This window comes from Rhincodon typus, chromosome 2 (assembly GCF_021869965.1).
Source record: "Rhincodon typus isolate 14 chromosome 2, sRhiTyp1.1, whole genome shotgun sequence".
Taxonomy (NCBI): Eukaryota; Metazoa; Chordata; class Chondrichthyes; order Orectolobiformes; family Rhincodontidae; genus Rhincodon; species Rhincodon typus.
Genome location: NC_063333.1, coordinates 21,961,428 through 21,978,221, shown reverse-complemented (window position 1 = coordinate 21,978,221; position 16,794 = coordinate 21,961,428). Strand labels below are relative to the sequence as shown.

The following is a 16,794-nucleotide window of genomic DNA, read 5'->3' as shown; positions in this document are numbered from 1 at the left end:
GTACAGTTTTGGTCGCCACACTACCAGAAAGACGTCAAAGCTTTGGAGAGAGTGTAGAGAAAGTTCACCAGGAAGTTGCCCGGTCTCAAAGGCGTTGGCTATGAGGAAAGGTTAAAAAGACTAGGATTGTTTTCACTGGAAAGACAGTGGTAGAGGAGACCTGATTGAGGTCTACAAAATTATAAGAGGCATCGACAGGGTGGATAGTCAGAGGCTTTTTCCCAGGGTTGAAGTTTCAATTACAATGGGGCACAGGTTCAAGGTGAGAGGGCAAAAGTTTAAGGGAGATGTGTGAAGAAAGTTTTTCACGCAGAGAGTGGTAGGAGCCTGGAATGCCAGAGGTGGTGGTGGAAGCAGGCACGTTGGCGACATTTAAGAGGCATCTGGACATGAATAGGGAGGGAATAGAGGGATACGGACCGAATAAGGGCAGAAGGTTTATTTTCAAGTCAGGGCATGATCAACGGCACAGGCTTGGAGGCCCAAAGGGCCTGTTCCTGTGCCGTACCTCTCTTGTTCTTTTTGTTGTATTTATAGTCGCTGCTGCTTAATAAGAGATTGCCTGCAGTTTTTTGTTTGTATATCTTATCTTCTAACGTATGTATGAACAATAAGTTGGAAAATGTTGTTCATGTTAAAAAAAAGATAAGCATCACTTGAGTTGAAGTGTGATATTTGCTCCAAATTATTATAAGGATACTTTTTGTGGCATTGGGGATAGGGAATAGATGATTAAATGATATATAATGAACTAGCTGTGCACAGTCTGGAAATTAACTCTCACAAATAAATGATGAAGAATTCTGAATTTAAGAAAACTGTACTCTTCCAGCAGGCAGTATACAATTAAATGGAATTAATTGCAATCTGATAAAGTTCTAAATATGATAAATTTAATATGTCCACAGATAGAGCTTAATCCAGTGCAGCTTGAACTGAAGTACTACTGACCTCCCACTAATTTATTTTCTTATTGATAGATACAACTGTAAGGCTATTGATGCATGTTTATTCTGGAGCATAATTTATTTTAAAGTTATAAAACGTTGTCTCATGTTTGAGGAAAAGCAACCATGTGTATTCTTCTGTGAGCCCAGTGAATGTTGGAAAGATGCAAGAGGGGTGAATCAAACCCGAGACTGATCCTTTTGTACTAAACATATGCACTTTCTGGCAGGAATCATTGAAATTACCTTTTCAGTGTCCTATTTTGCACATCCCTTGGAATCCAGGGAGAACCTTTCTAATTTTTTGCGTAATATGAGGCTTTTCTGAACCTCTCTTTCCCGCACAGCATGATCTTTGCTCTTTGATTAACAGGAGTGAGAGGGCATTTCATGTTGGCCAACAAAATTAAAGTATGAACTCAGTAGTGATTGACAGGGGATCAGGAACGTTTAGGGGGAAATCAGGACCCTGGTTGTGGAACCTAGGTTGAAACTCGCTGAAACAAAATGTTACATCCAAAAGAAAATATGGTTTTGGGCAAGGAATTCTGGTTTGTAGCCAAAATTGTTTTTAAAAACAGAACTACAGGATACACCAATTTTAAATGCAGTTTTATTTTTGCATCACTTTTGGCTCCGAGATACTATAATTCAAAACAACTTAATCATCCATCAACATTGTTCTTCATTCTAGGAAGGTGCTTGTGTTCTTGGTTTCAAACTGTTTAGCTGAGGTGGATGACAGTAGTTCGACTGGTTTACCCTTGCTATACAGATAAAGTGAAATGCTTGCTGCAGTGTCAGATTCTTGCTTTGTTGCTTTATTGCTGGTTTCAGTTTGTGAAAATTTAGCTCTCAAAATTACAACAACTAATCTGTAAAAGATTGGATCATAATGATATGCCATCTGTTTCCCACATATTGCTCATATCCCACTAGAATAAAAGTGTTATAAATACTTTATTTTGCACCAGATTAGTTAATAATGTCTGAAAATTATTCCATTCTAAATGTAACATGAAGTGCTTTTAACTGTCATACAAAGTAACCAAAATAATCAGAAAAAAAACCCACAAAATTACACTCACTCAGATTATCTTGCTGTGCCTGTGTGTTCTCAGTGGGGGCATGCTTCATGGCTTCACAGTCCATGCATATGCAACTCAGCAGAGCTGTGTGATGGGTAACAAGCAAACAAGAAGGCATCTCACCCAGTACATGTTAAACAATACATATAAAGCGTATGCCCAGACCATAAACGGTAACTACTTCTATTCAAGTAAAATGAAACAGATACAATTGCAAAACACTGCAGATGCTGGAAATCTGAAATAACAAAACAAAAAGGCTATAAAATCTTAGCGAGTCAGGCTACATCTTTGCCCAGGAAGAGACTTAAAGTTTCAGGTTGATGACTTTTTCATCAGAACTGAAAAGGAATAGAAATATCAGAGCTCTTAAGAATTAGAAAATTAGAATTTTTTTTATTGTCACATGTACTTAAGTACAGGAGTACAATGAAAAGTTTACAACGTTGCTTTTCCTGGCTCCATCTTAGGTACAAAGTATCTAGGTACAAGTCTTAGATACAAAAAGAGGAATAAAAAAAAGTTGCATTACCTTTGCAATTCATAGTATGAGTTATAAATAAGATATAGTTAAAGGGATAAACATTACAGTCAGATAAACAGATTTCAGATAAACATTACATCGCTTTTAAACGAGCAGAAGGGAGAAGGCAGGAAAAACAAAAGATCTCTGATATTGTGGAGGCTAGGGTAGATTAAACTATAAGACTTCATGATGCAACAGCCAAAAAGAAATGGTAATATATAGAGTAAAGAAACAAAGGCTGTTTCTAACTGAAGCAATTGCTGCATAAAAGCTATCTGAATGCCTCATGGAAGTATAAAGAAAGAAGCTAGACAAAGATCAACCCAGCAAACATAGGGGAAGAAAAACATACACGATAAAAGGAGGGTTGAGCTTATTATCTAAAGTTGTATGGAATTGAGTTGAAGAGTGCTGAGTCAAAAGATAAGGTTTAGTTCCTCAAGCTTGTGTTGTTAACTGGGACACTGTATCAGACCACAGGCAGAAAGGTCAGCACAGTTGCAAGGTGGACAATTAAAATGGAAAACAGCCAGGAGCTTGCTGTAGTGCTTGTGGATTGAGCAGAAGTGTTCTGCAAAGCGCTTAATGCAATCTGCATCTGATCTCGTCATTGCAGAGCACCCATGTCTACCGAGAATGAAGAACCTAATCTAATAGGAGAAACTAGTGGGATTAAATGCTGACAAACCACTTCAAGCTGACAGCCTACATCTTGGGGTTTCAAAAGTGGTAGCTACAGAGATAGTGGATGCTTTGGTTTTAATCTTCCAATACTGCTTAGATTCAAGAACAAATCCAAAGGATTGGAAAGCATCAAACATAACCCGCCCATTTAAGAAAGTCAAAATTAAGAAAATGAACTATCGGGCAGTTAGCCTAACATCAGGTTTAAATAAAATGCTACAATCTGTTATTAGAAAGTTGTGACAGGGCACTTAGAAATTCATAATATGTTTAAGCAGAATGAAAATGGGTTAATTAACTGGAAATTGTGCTTGACAAATTGTTTTGAGCCACTGAGATGGAAATTGGGGAACTATTTGGATTTTCCAAAAAAAAGTCAAAAATGTGTCACTCAGAAGGATATTAAACAAACTTAAAGGATTGAGGATTGGTTCATATGAAGAAAACTGAGAACAGATAAATGGAACGTTTTATGGTTTGACAGGCTGCAGCTAGCGGTGTACCACAAGGATCAGTTCTTGAGCCTCAGCTATTTATAATCTATCTCAATATCTTCAATGAGGGATTGAGTGTAATATGTTCAGGTTTGTTGTCACAAAAGTAGGGGAGGTGAAGTAGTGAGTAGCGACGCATAAACAAAGCGGAGGGATATTGGCAGGTTGGGTGACTAGGTAAGAACAGGTTGATGGAATAGAATATGAAGGTATGAAATAAAGTACTTTTTTTGAGTGGAGAGAGAGACTGGGAAATGTTGTCCTTCAGAAGGTAACCATGAACATGAGTCATAGAAAGTTAACACACAGGACCAGCAAATGATCAGGAAGGCAGATGGTATGTCAGCTTTTGTAAGAGAGGGACTGGAACGTAAGAATAAAGAAACCTTATTGCACCTTTAAAGGGCAATGGTGAAGTTACGCCTAGAGTTCAGTGCAGTATTGTTCTCATTACTTAAGGAAGGATATACTTTGCTTAGAGGGAGTATGATGTAGAGTCACCTGACTGGTTCCTGGAATGAGGGAATTGTCCTCAGAAGAGAGATTGAACAGACCAGGCATACATTCCTTACAGTTTAGAATAATGAAGTGATCTGATTGAAACATGAGAATTTCTAAGGGTCTGGATAGTATGGATGCTGAGAAGCTGTTTCCCTCGTTGGGAATCTAGAATATGAGGTTGTAGTCTCAGAACAAGGATATTTTAGAATTGAAAAAGTGAGGGGAAAAATCTCCATTGAATGAATTATGAATCTTTGGAATTCTGTAAGTTAGAATGCAGAGGATTTTCAGTCGTTGAACATATTAAAGATAGGCGTTGAAAGATTTTTGGCCAGCAAAGAAATTACAGGATGTGGAACTTGTGAGAGATAGAGAATTAAGGTCAAAAATTGGTCAGAATATCATTTAATAGTGAAGCAAGGTTGAAGGGCTGCATGATCTACATCACCTCCCATATGTTATGCTCTAACAATCTGCAAGGCATGACCCAATCTCAATGGGACTGTTGCACTTAATTTTGGTCACTACTCCATTTGCAAAAAAAAATCCCATTTTCAAGGTGATGAACCTTAAAATAAAATAGGAATATCTCAACCATTACATTCTATAAGCAAAATGTTTTGTGTAGGGGTAAGAAGGAAATAAAGGAATATGTCAAGTGTATATTACATGTTACCTTGGGTAAAGCCAGAGCGTCAAATGGAAATCGAAAACAATAGCAGATGATGTAACAATTGAAGCAAATGTCGAATTATTAGGAATTAAAATATTAGGAACTGTTTTTTGTTCAGTGTGATAACCGCCTCCTCACAGAGTAACAGAGATGGAGACATTTACTGAAACTGCAGTAAATATGAAGAATTAAAAGACTTCTGGAATAAGCTTCTCTCATTCTTGACTGTTCTTACATTCTTACCTGAAGAGAATTAGAAGACATGATTATAAGGAAAACACAACTATTTTTAAAGTGTGGAATAACTGTAAAAAAAATTTGCCATTTAAAGAAAACGCTATCGCTTGCTTGTTTAAGTAAGAGTAGTGAGCATTAGATAAAGAGAAGGCAATGGAAAGAGATTTAGCTGACTAAACAGACTGGATTGGTTGAATGGCATTTTATAATTTCAATAATCATGCTGTTTTCTTCCATAATGACATAATAACATTTTCTAGATAACAAATGATCTTGCATGGGCTTACAACTGTACTCACTTGCTCTTTGTGCCCAAATAAAGCTTATTAAATTTGTTATGTAATTAATTATTGACAGCATGTATTCATTTTAAATCCTGGAACACAAACACAGGCGATTTAACTTATCAAATTGCCATTGGATTTTTTTTTCCTCAACACAACTATCCAATCTAATCCCAATTTCCTACTTTCTCCCCGTATCTGAGTCGATTTTCAATTGACAATTTAACTTTTTTTAAAAAGCAGCTGTTAAATTTCCTTTTATCCACAAAGGTCTTTATTAATCTTGAGTCTGTTGGTGGGCGGTTGGAGTGGGGTGGGGGTTAGAATTTATGAGAATGTCGAGTATCAGAAAATAGAGGCTGTAGACTCATTTGGCTAGAAAATCATCAGTGGGAGTTGCGGAGTGGGTATAACAGGTGATGACAAATTTGCCCATTGTACACTTTGTTAGATTTACTTTTCCATTGAAATATCGCTACTTGGGAGAACAGTTACTCATACATGTGACTTCTGTCATGGAAACAGATAGTTAATGCATAGCTTCATTTACCAGTTTGTCTAATATTTTGGATCCAAGGCACTATATGATGGATGATTGGATATACATCAAGCAGAACATTTCTTTTGTAGAAGGCACATGATGACTGAATTGCTGTAGGCCGGCTATCTGTACTATCACCATCACATAAGTAACTAACTCATGATGATGCTGATCTGCCTTGTCACCTTTAGATCTGCTACAAACTATCAGCTCACATGCTTACTAATAGCATGGAAATGAATAACCTGCGATGTTGTCTGTCCACCTTCAACACTTGCTAATAGCCACAGTATATACTTGTTTCAGTACTAAAATACTAAAAATCATTCAAAAGAAAATCTAAGACTCTGTTGTCATAGTCATAAATATTTGTTTCATTTCATTAATGCAATCCTATTTATTAGGATGCAGAGAAAACCCCTGGTTCCAATACAAGTAGTGTAAAATAGTCCTGAAGGCCCTCAATAAGTTTCTTCCGAGTTATGGTGGAGTCCAACTTTCTCAGTTAGTCATGTTCCTTTTTGGTATGTAGCTAGAAAAACTACATTGGTTGAAACACATCATGGGCGAAAGTGTTCCTGAGCTCACTCCTGCGACTGTCTCTTTCTAAGCTTCTTGCTCCCATTTGCTGAATATTCATATATTTTCTCTGTCCCCACTTCCTCTTCCTTCCATTCCACATGCCCAGATCAGTTCTGAGAACCTCAAACTGATGATCTCTGTTCCCAATGCACTTCATCTACTATCTCCTTACCACCTTTGGATTCCAACATCATACCAATGTGTACTCCAAGATTTTGTGTTAAACCTAACACTATGCCTCCCAGTATTTGCAGATTGTTGTCACCATGCTTGAAAACCTATGTAAGACCACCTTGTCTCAGATTACAGTTTCTCTCCTAATGTTCTCACAGTCCATGACCCCTTCTGCAAATGTGTGTCCATTCTGTCCAGTGATCCCAACCACAGTCCATCTTTCAGCAAAACAAAACAGACCCCTTTCCCATTCTCATTTTCTTTAAAAGATTTAACCTAATTTTGCTCATCAACCAGAGATGTTATTTTTCCCTACTCTATCTTGACACAATATTCCACATTTGGTACCTCAGCATCTATAATGACTCCTCATTACCACATCCTTCTGTCCCTACCTGTGTTCCCAGATAATCATTTCAACAATATCAAGCCACAAAGTACCAAACACACACATGGTGCATGCAGCATGGATCTCCTTCCATAGATCCTTTCTCTGTACCCTGGGATCTTTATATAAAAAAGAAGGTAAGAGGCACAAGCAAATACACACCAACATTGCAGCGAAAGACACCGATTTATACTTTTTAAGCAAATAATTAAGCAAACTTAAAAACAAATGAATGTTCCCATCATACTGTTCAGTTTAAAAATACAACACAAATTGACTTATTCAGACACCATCAGTCAGTGGCCCTGATAATGTATTGTACGTTACAGGAGATAAAGCAACGTTTCCTCCGACTCAATGTGAGCAACGCCATGGGAGATCTGCTAGCTTTAATAATAAAAATGGTATGTGTGTGCACATTTCTTGTCTGTCGCGTCACACTGTGTCACAACTATTGGCAAGTAATAACATTTCTTGTGGATGACTGGGGCTGATTCATGGTATTTTCCTTAGGAAAAAAGTAAGAAAGCCAGTATAGTATTTTGCACTTTTATATAAAATACCCCCACCAACAGAAAATACTTTGCTAATTGGAGATTTTTAATCTCTGTGCCCAACAATGTTACTCTTTGTTCTAAACTAAAAGGGGAAATCAGATTTTTTTATCTTTACAAATTGAAGAATGGTTCAACTCCTGGTTGATGTTAACCTTGCTAAATTTGTTTACCAAATAATCAAAACTCCAACTGAACTAGGGCTCTGTTTTGAAACTGTTCCTGAATAAAGTTAATAGACCTTGAGTCTTATTGTTATACTCACCCAGAATGAAAGAAGGCAGCACAAGGTTTTCAGCGCAAATTTCATTTCTCCATAAATTGTGGTCTTGGGCTGGAGAATAGCTGGTGTCATATTTTTGTGGAAGAAGACAACAAAGAATGAACAGAAGATAGCAAGAACTGCTGATGCTGGAGTCAGAGATAACACAGTGTGGAGCTGGAGGAGCACAGCAGGCCAGGCAGCATCAGAGGAGCAGGAAAGTTGACATTTCGGGTCGGGACCCTTCTTTGGGAAGGGAGCTCTGAAATAAATAGAGAGGAGGGGTGGGGCTGGGGAAGGTAGGTGGTATTGGTGAGTGCAGGTAGGGAGTGGTGGGGATTGGTCAGTGGGGTGGGAAGAGCAGACAGCTGGGAGAGAAGATGGACAGGTTGTGTCAGGTCAAAAGGAGGAGGGGATGAGAGGGGGTGCAAGGAGGCAAGGAATATGAGAAGGCCTCATATTCCACCTTGGGAGCCTACAATGCAATGGTCTCAATGTGAACTTTACCAGTTTCAAAATCCCCCCACCCCCAGCCTCATCCCATGACCAACCCTCCCTCTCATCCCCGTCTCCTTGACCTGACAGAACCTGTCCATCTTCTCTCCCACCTATCCATTCCTCCCACCTCACTGACCAATCCCCACCACTACCTATTTGCACTCACTTATCACCATCCCACCTACCTTCCCCAGCCCCACCTCTCCTCTCTCTATTTATTTTGGAGCTCCCTTCCCCCTCCCCCATTTTTGAAGAAGGGTCCTGCCCCAAAATGTCAACTTTCCTGCTCCTCTGATGCTGCCTGGCCTGCTGTGCTCCTCCAGCTCCACACTGTGTTATCAAAGAATGAACAGAATACTGCTGAGCAACTCATCCAAATTAATTATAGGCAAACTCTTAGGATTCATGCGAAATGACTGGAGAAGCTGGGACCGTTTTCCTTGAGCATAGAGGACTAAGAGAAAATTTAATAGAAGTGCTCAAGATTGTTCAGTGTTTTGTTAGGGTGAATATAGGGAAAAACAGTATCCACCAGCAGAAGGATTACTGACTAGATGACTCAGTTTCAAGGTAACGTGATGAGACGTCTTTTTACCTACTGAATTATTAAGAACTGAAATGCACCGCCTGAAAGTATAGTAAAATCAGCATCACTCGTAACTTTCAAAAGGGATTTGGACGAATATTTGAAGGCAAGACATTTACAAAGCTGTGGGGTAAAAATAAAAGGAATGGATCAAATTGAATATTCCAAAAAAGAGCTGACAGAGCTGACAAAGGCTAATGGGCCAAATACTCTCTTTCAAGGCTATAAGCTGTCATGAAGACATTCACTTAATTTGCTCACTAATTATGTGACATAACCAAAGACATAGATTTATTAAATACAAATATTGTTTGACAAATGTAGAAGTTTCTCTATGAAAAGGCGGCATACTGAACAGATAGAGCAATTGCATCAAATGTAGTGTATGTGCATTTTCAGAAGGTGTTCAGAGATTTATTAGAAAGAAATGTTCAAGTACACTGGTGTGGTTGGAAATTTTGAAAACAAAGGATTTGGACTGTCAATAGGATCAAACTGTTGTTGTATCTGTTGCCTTAGGCCAATGTCCGCTTTCAGTCTCAGTATGTATGTCATCATAGAGAAAACAATCTCTCAGTTTGCTGATGATACAATAATAGCTTATCAAACAGTTCAAATAGCAGCAAAGGGCATAGATTAACAGAATGGACAGTCTAAATAGAATGCAATTTTATGTGAATAAGTGTTAACTTGTACAGGCAGCAGAAAGAATTGGAGAAAACGCATAGTGCAAGTTATCAAAGCTGTGGATGAACTGAGAAGCCAACAATTCCAATACATTATTTCCTGAGAGTGAGATTTCGGGTGGATAAAGCCATTAAAAATAGGAAATAGCATTTTTTATGAATAGGAAAATAAAATGCAAGAGTACATTATTGGATGAAATTACATCACAGATACAAACCATTCAGTGTAGGTGCAATAACCTTAATCTCACCTGTCAATCTTTATTCCACTATTCTTCCTTTTGTCAACTACCTCCTTAACCTATTCTTAAATGCTAATATGGGATTGAAACTTAATTTTAGTGTGTGCATGCACTTCATTGGAAAGATAAACCAGCTCTTTGTAAGGGTTTAATTTTTTTTTTTCTGTACTCTGTTCTAAATCCTGTACTGTTAAATTTACAACCATGTTCCTTGCTCTAAACTTCTCAGTCACTGAAAATCTAACCCTTCATAAATTTGAATGTTGGCATTAAATCATATTACTATTTCTTCTGTTTTAATAGATACCAGTCCCAAATTGTTCAGTGATATTTTTGTACTTGTATTTTCCCATACCAGGATACCACCAGTATCCTGATCAATCCATACAGTGCCCTCTTTAATACATCAGCGCTATTGTGATAGGGAGATCAAAAATTGCACAGAATGCTTGAACCTCGCGTTTTTTTATAGGTTCAGATTTTTTAAGGCCTTATCCACTTGATGTGCTGCTTTTAATATTTCGTGAATGTGAACCCGAAATCTCCTTAGCTGTTTTCTTCAACTAGCTTTGTCCCATTTCAAAATAATCAGATAATTGTTTAGAGCACTGTATGATATGGTAATAAAAATTAAAGTATTGCATGGAATTTTATAAATTGAATGTTGAAGCATTGGAAAATATACAGCATAGATTCATCAAGCTGATGGCATGGGTGGGAAACTGTAGTTATGAGGAGAGACCAGAGATCATGGAACTATTTCCACTGGAGCCGAGGAAGTTAAGAAGAAATGTAGTTGAGTTTGAAAAATTTTCTGCATAGACTGTGGTTTTAACATGGAATGCTTTGTGAAGCAAAAGTGTAGTTAGGACCAACCAGTTCAAGTTTGATGGGAAATTTGAACATTTTTTTTGGAGTTGAAGCAGATACAAAGCTGTGGAATAGGAAAGCCATGAAATTAATTTTGAGTTACTCTAGAAAAGATTAATAGGTGCTACCTGCATTGGTTCTATATTAATTAGGCTGATTCTGTCATATCAAAGGGACTGTGGTGACAAATTGGTGAGTAGCAATGAGAGTAGGCCAGTCAGTCTATGCCACCTAATCTGCTATTAAATCCGAATATGGGCAAGATCTGCTTCTTCTCCGTTCACTATCTTGGAGTCATGTTTCTTCACACCCTTCTCTAACAAAAACTTATGGCTCTCTTCATTGAATTTTCAGATGACCACATATCCCTAATCCTTTAGATTAGAGAATTCCAGATTTCCACATCCCTCTGTTTGCTGATTTTCTACCTGAGTGGACTAACTCTAAATTTAAGACTAATGCCTTGTTCTGGATTCCCTTCACCAGAGAAAGTAGTATCTTTCTTCATTGAAACCTTTTGCCATTTTAAACAATGATGCAACCCCCTTCTCTGACTCCACCCTAATTTAAGGTCATCTGTTAAAACCTGCATGCACTCCTTTGTTACCTTCGGACATGACTGTTATAATGCTTTCTTGGCTGGGCCTCCCACCTTCAAAATCTTTGAGCTCATCCAGAGCTCCCTGTTCATATCCTAACCTGCACCATGTTCCATTTGCTGACTTGTATCGGCTCCTACTATAGTAGTGCTTCAGTGTTCAAATTCTCCCCTTCACCTTCAAATCCATCAATGGCCTTACCCCTTACATCACTGCAACCTCCTATTGCTTGATAGCCCTTTGATATTCTGCTTCCCCTGGTCTTTGTGCATCCTTGATTTTAATCGTTCCACCATTAGCACCAATACCTCCTGCTGCCCAGAAATTTGAAATTCCCTCCCTACATTTTGTCTGTTCCTCTCTTCCCTCTTTAAGACACTCTGGAAAACCTGCCTCTTTGACAAGCTTTTGATCACCTGTCCTTTTATCTTGTTATGGAGTTTATGCCGAATCTTGTTTAATAAAACTCCTGAAAAGTGCCTTGCACATTGCTGTTCTAAATGCATGACATAAATTAATGTTCTAAAGCCAAGCCAAGACAATACAACTGAACTTGACGTAACCTGCCTTCCTAACTTGATTCCTTAAGCCCCAATGTAATTCCAGTGAATCTGCATTGCACCACCTCCAAATCCATTATATCAATTTCAAGGTGTGGTGTTCAAAGCACTCCATACTATTCAAAATGAAACCTGATCGAGGCTGCATACAATTGAATCATGACTCTTTTCCCTATGTATTCCGGCCTATTTAAATAAAGGTTCAGGTTTCAGACAACTTTGTTTTTTTTTCTACTTGAACATGTGTGCACAGCTACCCAAATTTTTATCCCTGCACAATTTCTAGTTTCTCACTATTGAAAAAATTATTTGCCTTTCTTCGGTTCAAATTGAATGATCTTGTACTTTCCCACATTGAACTCCATTTTTCGTTCACTTATTCTGCAATGCACCATTGTAACTTCCTGCTCCCATCTTACTGTGTCTTTAGACTTGATGTTATCTTCATGCTTAGAAAGACAACTCCACATTCCTTCATCCAAATCATTGATAAATATGGTGAGGCCTCAACACACATCCCTAGGAAATGTAACTTGCAACATCCCACCGTAGTGTATTTCCTTTATCCCTATTCTCAGTCTCATATGTCACTACCTCTCTACAACTCATTCATGTCTCTATTTTTGAATAAAACAATACATTATCAAACATGTATGATAACATGAGTGGCTGCTACAGGTCATGTGTAAGAGTCTCAGCCACTCCAAGTTTGTGAGACGCAACAGTACTTGACTTAAATACATGCACGTTACAAGAATAATTCACGACTTGGCAGGTTACATATAAGGAAGAAGTAGCTTTATTTTAAAAGAAAAGGGAGAAGTAGCAATATGTTTGGCAATTTGATTGAAGTTTGCTTGAGGATGTACTACTTTACAGGAATTAGACCTTGTGGGAAAGACCACTTTAAGCACAAGTGTACATTAATAATACATTACCAAAAACATAATATTTTACACCATGTTCTGAATACATTGGGACAATTTATTAACATGCCAATTTGATTACCGTGCAATCAAATCAGTGGATGCAATTTTTTTCAAAGTGAGAAATTTCTATTCTTGCATGAAGATGATAATGTTCCTTCGCGTCAACCTAGCAAATCTGAAATAGTTATGAAGTTATCCAAACATCTTATAACATCTATTTTTCTGTTTTGATGCAGTCATTGTGCTGAATTTACTTCCCAGTTGGAGGTGTACGATGCGAGGGCTGGGAATTATGGAGTAAAATAGGTTCTCGAGGCTACCATGTTAAATTCACCACCGTCCTTCAAAAGAAAATGTTAGCACCCTTTCGGGGATGTTTGTCAAATAGAATCAAGTGATGTGGCTAATCCTGTGACTGGTTTCTTACCTTCCACATCAAATGAATATTTCTAATATAATAAATGCTGTCTACTTTAGCCAGCTCTGTTCAAAGTAATGATTTTCGCTAGAATCATGTATTTCCCAATAGGAAACAGTCCATTCCCATCTGATCAAACAAGGTAGTGGATAAACTTTGGCAGAGCTTGGGTTTGCCTTTTGAAAGGAGGGCAGGGTGGGGGAATAGATGTGGTTGTTGAGTTCAACTCAAGCTCTCACTGACTTAGTAGAAGGTGGACTGACCTGGAAACTGGGAAATGCTGCTGTACCTAGTCCAAAGACTGAATCCACAGACGTGCAGCCAGCCCTGGAGATGATTAAGCTGCCTGGGAGCAATAATGGAGATGGATCTGCAAAGCCACATTGTCTGTCGTCAAGATGATGTGGATAAACCAGAGACTGGCTTTGCTGCTGAATTTGAGTAAGTACACAGAAGGGTCTAGATTGCGAAGAACAGCATCAATTCATGACTTGGTAGGTTATGTAGAAGGAAGAAGTAGCACCTTTTACATTTTTTTAAATGAGGGAAAAATAGCAGTATGCGTGGCTGTTTGGTTGAAGTTTGCTTCAGGACGTTTTTTCACACCAATTAGACCTTGTGATTTCACAGCGAAAGACTACTTTGAGCATAGGGAGGGAGGTGTCACAGCGAGAGTCTCTTCCCTAAACTCATTTTATCCACCCATCATGGTTTACAGATTCCAAAAGTTGGTGATATAGCCTCAGAAAATGAAGTTTACTATTTAGAAAGGAAACCAGGCATTTGGTGAGAAGTTGCAGTTCTCTTCAATCTCGAGAACAGTACTGAATACATCACCTTTAGCCTAAATTTCTGTGCTAATTAAACTTCCAGGTTACATTCTTTATCACGATAATCTGATGACACCCTTTAATCAAAGAGGCCACACGGTTTGAGAAAGCCGTGCAATTCAAATCCTTCCCGATGTAAACAGGCAAACAAAGAAAGCTACCTAATTATACAGACACAGGTTCCCACAGCTACAAGAGAAATTGATGGACACGTCAAATTCAAAGACCCATACAACCTCCACAATTTTAATATCTTATTATGTGCGTCTAGTATGTGATGCCTGTCATCTCATTCTGTCAATGCCAGAAAGCTACCATGGCATCTTTATCAGGCACCAGCCCTCATGACTTGGATCCATGTATTGTTGTTCAGGACTTTATTCATAATTGGTGATCCTAATGAGGCTTTAATTGATGCAAAGCAGAACAAGCACAATGAGAACCATGCAATTACAAGGAATAGAGCAGAGATTATGGATTCTGAATTTCCATTCTAGGTGCCAAGTTAAATCTGGTGTTGCCTTGTAGTGTAGCCTAATGAATTTTAAGAATCATTGAAGCTTGCTACATTTCACATTTTAAAAATTTTCTCCATTTTTCCATGGGATATGGGCATTGTTTGCCATATCAACATTATTTGCCTATCTGTAATTGTGCTGGATAATTTAGTGATGAACTGCTGCCTTGACCTGCAGTCCTTGGGGTCTAGGGATGCCGGTGTGTAGGGTGGGAGGTCCAGGATCTGGGCCCAGTGACAGTGAAGGAACCGCAGACCAGTTCCAAATCAGGGTGGTGTGTAGACTGAACAGAAGTTACAATTGGTGATGTTTTCATGCATTTGCTGCCTTTGGCCTCTCTAGGTGGTAGAGGACATGGTTTTGGAAAGTGCTGTTGGAGACTGCCTGACAGGTTACTGCCGTGCATCTTATCGATGGTATTCAGTGCAGCCACTGTGGTGCCAGGAGTGAATGTTGAAGATGGTGGATGAGGTGCCAGTGAAGCAAGCTGCTTTGTCCTGGACGGTACTGAGCTTCATGAGTATTGCTAAACTCACCCAGGCAAATGGCCAATATTCCAACACACTCCTGACTTGTGCATTGTGGATGCTGGCAGGCTTTGGGAAGACAGGAGATGAGCTCTGTTGTTACGTGGATGATGAGCTTCTCCCATTTGTCCACATTTCAGCCATATGAGTGCAAACCCTTTTCACTTCCTTTACAAGATCAATACTGCCTAATCATAACTTTTGAACATCGTGCATCTTAAAATTTCATGATCCAAAATTCTTCATTCCTCCACCCTCTATAGAGAAATGCCACTCAATGAGTGAACTTTCTCACTGTATCTCTCTCAACCAATCCTTCATGCTGAGTACCTTACTTAGCAAAAACAATTCCAACTCATTTCATCCTTGTTTGCTGATGATTGCACAGTGTCCAGCACCATTTGCAATGATTCAGATACTGAAGCAAGATCAGGACAACATCCAGGCTTGGGCAGAAATGTGGAAAGTAACATTTGCACCACGTAAGTGCCAGGCAATGGCCATCTCCAACCAGGAGAATCTAGTTGTCTCCCTTAGATATTCGGTAGCATTACCATGACTGAATCTCCCACATCTTGGGGGATACCATTTACCAGAAACTGAACTGGACAAGGGAGAGGCATTGGCATAGCAATGATGTCAGTGGACTGGTAATCTCATCAAGGCAGGTGATGGCATTTTAATTAAATGAATACATGTAGAACATAAAGCTATTCTTAGTGATGGTGCCATGCATAGGTCCATCACTAAGAACTCTACAGTGGAACTCACCTCCTGGCTCCTCAAATCTTGTTCACCATCCAAAAGCACCAGTCAGAAATTTGATGGAATGCTGTCTACCTGCCTGAATGGATGCAATTCCAATCGTTCAAGAATCTCTACACCATCCAAGGCAAAGTATTCAGGTTCATTGGCATCCCACTTTAAACATTCACTCCCTCTACCAAAGTAGCAGCAGTGTGTGACATTGCAAAGTCCAATACTGCAATTCACCAAGGCCCCTTCAACAGTATCTTTCAAACTTCTACCACCTGGAAGAACAAGGGTAACAAGATGCATTGCAACACCACAAAGCCGTACATCACCCTGACTTGGAAATATGTTGCCATTCCATCACAACCTTCCTTATAGTACTGTGAATGTACCTACACCCCAAGGACTACAGCAGTTCAAGAGGCACTGACCACCAGGATAATTTAGAGATGGGTGATAAATGGTGACCCAGCCAGTGACAGCCATGTTCCATATATTAGCAAATAAAAAGTAAGCCCCTTATTTAGATGGTTCTATTATGGATAAATGCACAAACAAGATGCCATAATATCCAGGCTATTCTCACACCACTTAAACAATGATGGAGTAGGCAGGGAAGTGCCAGCAGTTGAGGTTTTGGATCCAGCAGCAGATTGTCCGTGAAAGAGCTCAGTGGTCATCATTTTGGGTGACCATTTTCCGTTGTGATGTGTGAACAGACAAGCTGGTTAGTTACTTTCAAAACTGAATTTTACCTGGAAGGTAAAAAGACAAGCTACCAACATGATTAGTAATTGGAATCACTTTGCCCTTTGACTCAAGTATCCTTACAAATTGGCAGTA

At 38.9% G+C, this 16,794-nt stretch overlaps 1 protein-coding gene across 1 annotated transcript in view; it reads left to right on the top strand.

The window, feature by feature from the left end:
- The window catches only part of dip2ca (disco-interacting protein 2 homolog Ca), a 540,449-nt gene that overhangs the window by 386,004 nt on the left and 137,651 nt on the right, over nt 1–16,794 (top strand). The window contains exon 9 of the mRNA XM_048606154.1: nt 7,449–7,523. Within this exon, the coding sequence (XP_048462111.1) occupies nt 7,449–7,523 (75 nt within the window). The remainder of the gene's footprint in view (nt 1–7,448; nt 7,524–16,794) is intronic.